Source organism: Crocuta crocuta, unplaced genomic scaffold, assembly GCF_008692635.1.
Source record: "Crocuta crocuta isolate KB4526 unplaced genomic scaffold, BGI_CrCroc_1.0 scaffold145, whole genome shotgun sequence".
Classification (NCBI taxonomy): Eukaryota; Metazoa; Chordata; class Mammalia; order Carnivora; family Hyaenidae; genus Crocuta; species Crocuta crocuta.
Genome location: NW_027530857.1, coordinates 642,998 through 643,544, shown reverse-complemented (window position 1 = coordinate 643,544; position 547 = coordinate 642,998). Strand labels below are relative to the sequence as shown.

General features: G+C 64.8%; 1 protein-coding gene across 1 annotated transcript in view; it reads right to left on the bottom strand.

Annotated features, from left to right (window-relative positions):
• The window catches only part of GPLD1 (glycosylphosphatidylinositol specific phospholipase D1), a 58,378-nt gene that overhangs the window by 9,616 nt on the left and 48,215 nt on the right, over nucleotides 1-547 (bottom strand). Inside the window, exon 15 of the mRNA XM_077769593.1 lies at nucleotides 20-94. Coding sequence (XP_077625719.1) covers nucleotides 20-94 — 75 coding nt within the window. The remainder of the gene's footprint in view (nucleotides 1-19; nucleotides 95-547) is intronic.

Below are 547 nucleotides of genomic sequence, written 5' to 3'. Positions count from 1 at the left end.
GGGAAGGCGGCGGACGTACCTGGCAGGAGATGGTGACGTTGGGGCGAGAAGACATCCTGCCTTGGTTGGAACCAAAGTAGACGTACACGGCACCCTGGGCGGAGGCAAGCGCAGGGCGGTGGGGGCTGGGCGGCGAGCCCAGAACCCCAGAGAGGAGAGGAGAGACCGGAAGGTGCCCCGCTGTCAGGGACGGAAACCTGCCCGCGCATTTGCTGCTGGGCTGAGGCGGTTGTGAGGTCACGTCCATCAGACGGTTGGAGCCCCCGAGGCGACCGCGCCTGCCGTCTGCGCCCGTCCGTGCCCTTGCNGCCCAGTCTAGTCCTCTGCACACGACCCGCGTGCGGGTGACACGCGTGTGCCTGGAGACGCACACGCCGCGCCGTTACTCTGCGACGTGAACCACTTCCTGTCCTCTAACTTGCCCCGCCCTCCATCCTCACTCATTCTAGAAGCATTCAGTCTCCACCATGGGCCAAGCACGGAAGAACGATGAATAACAACAGTCTGCCCTCCGGAAAAGCTGGCGGGCGGCGTGGAGGTAGCGATG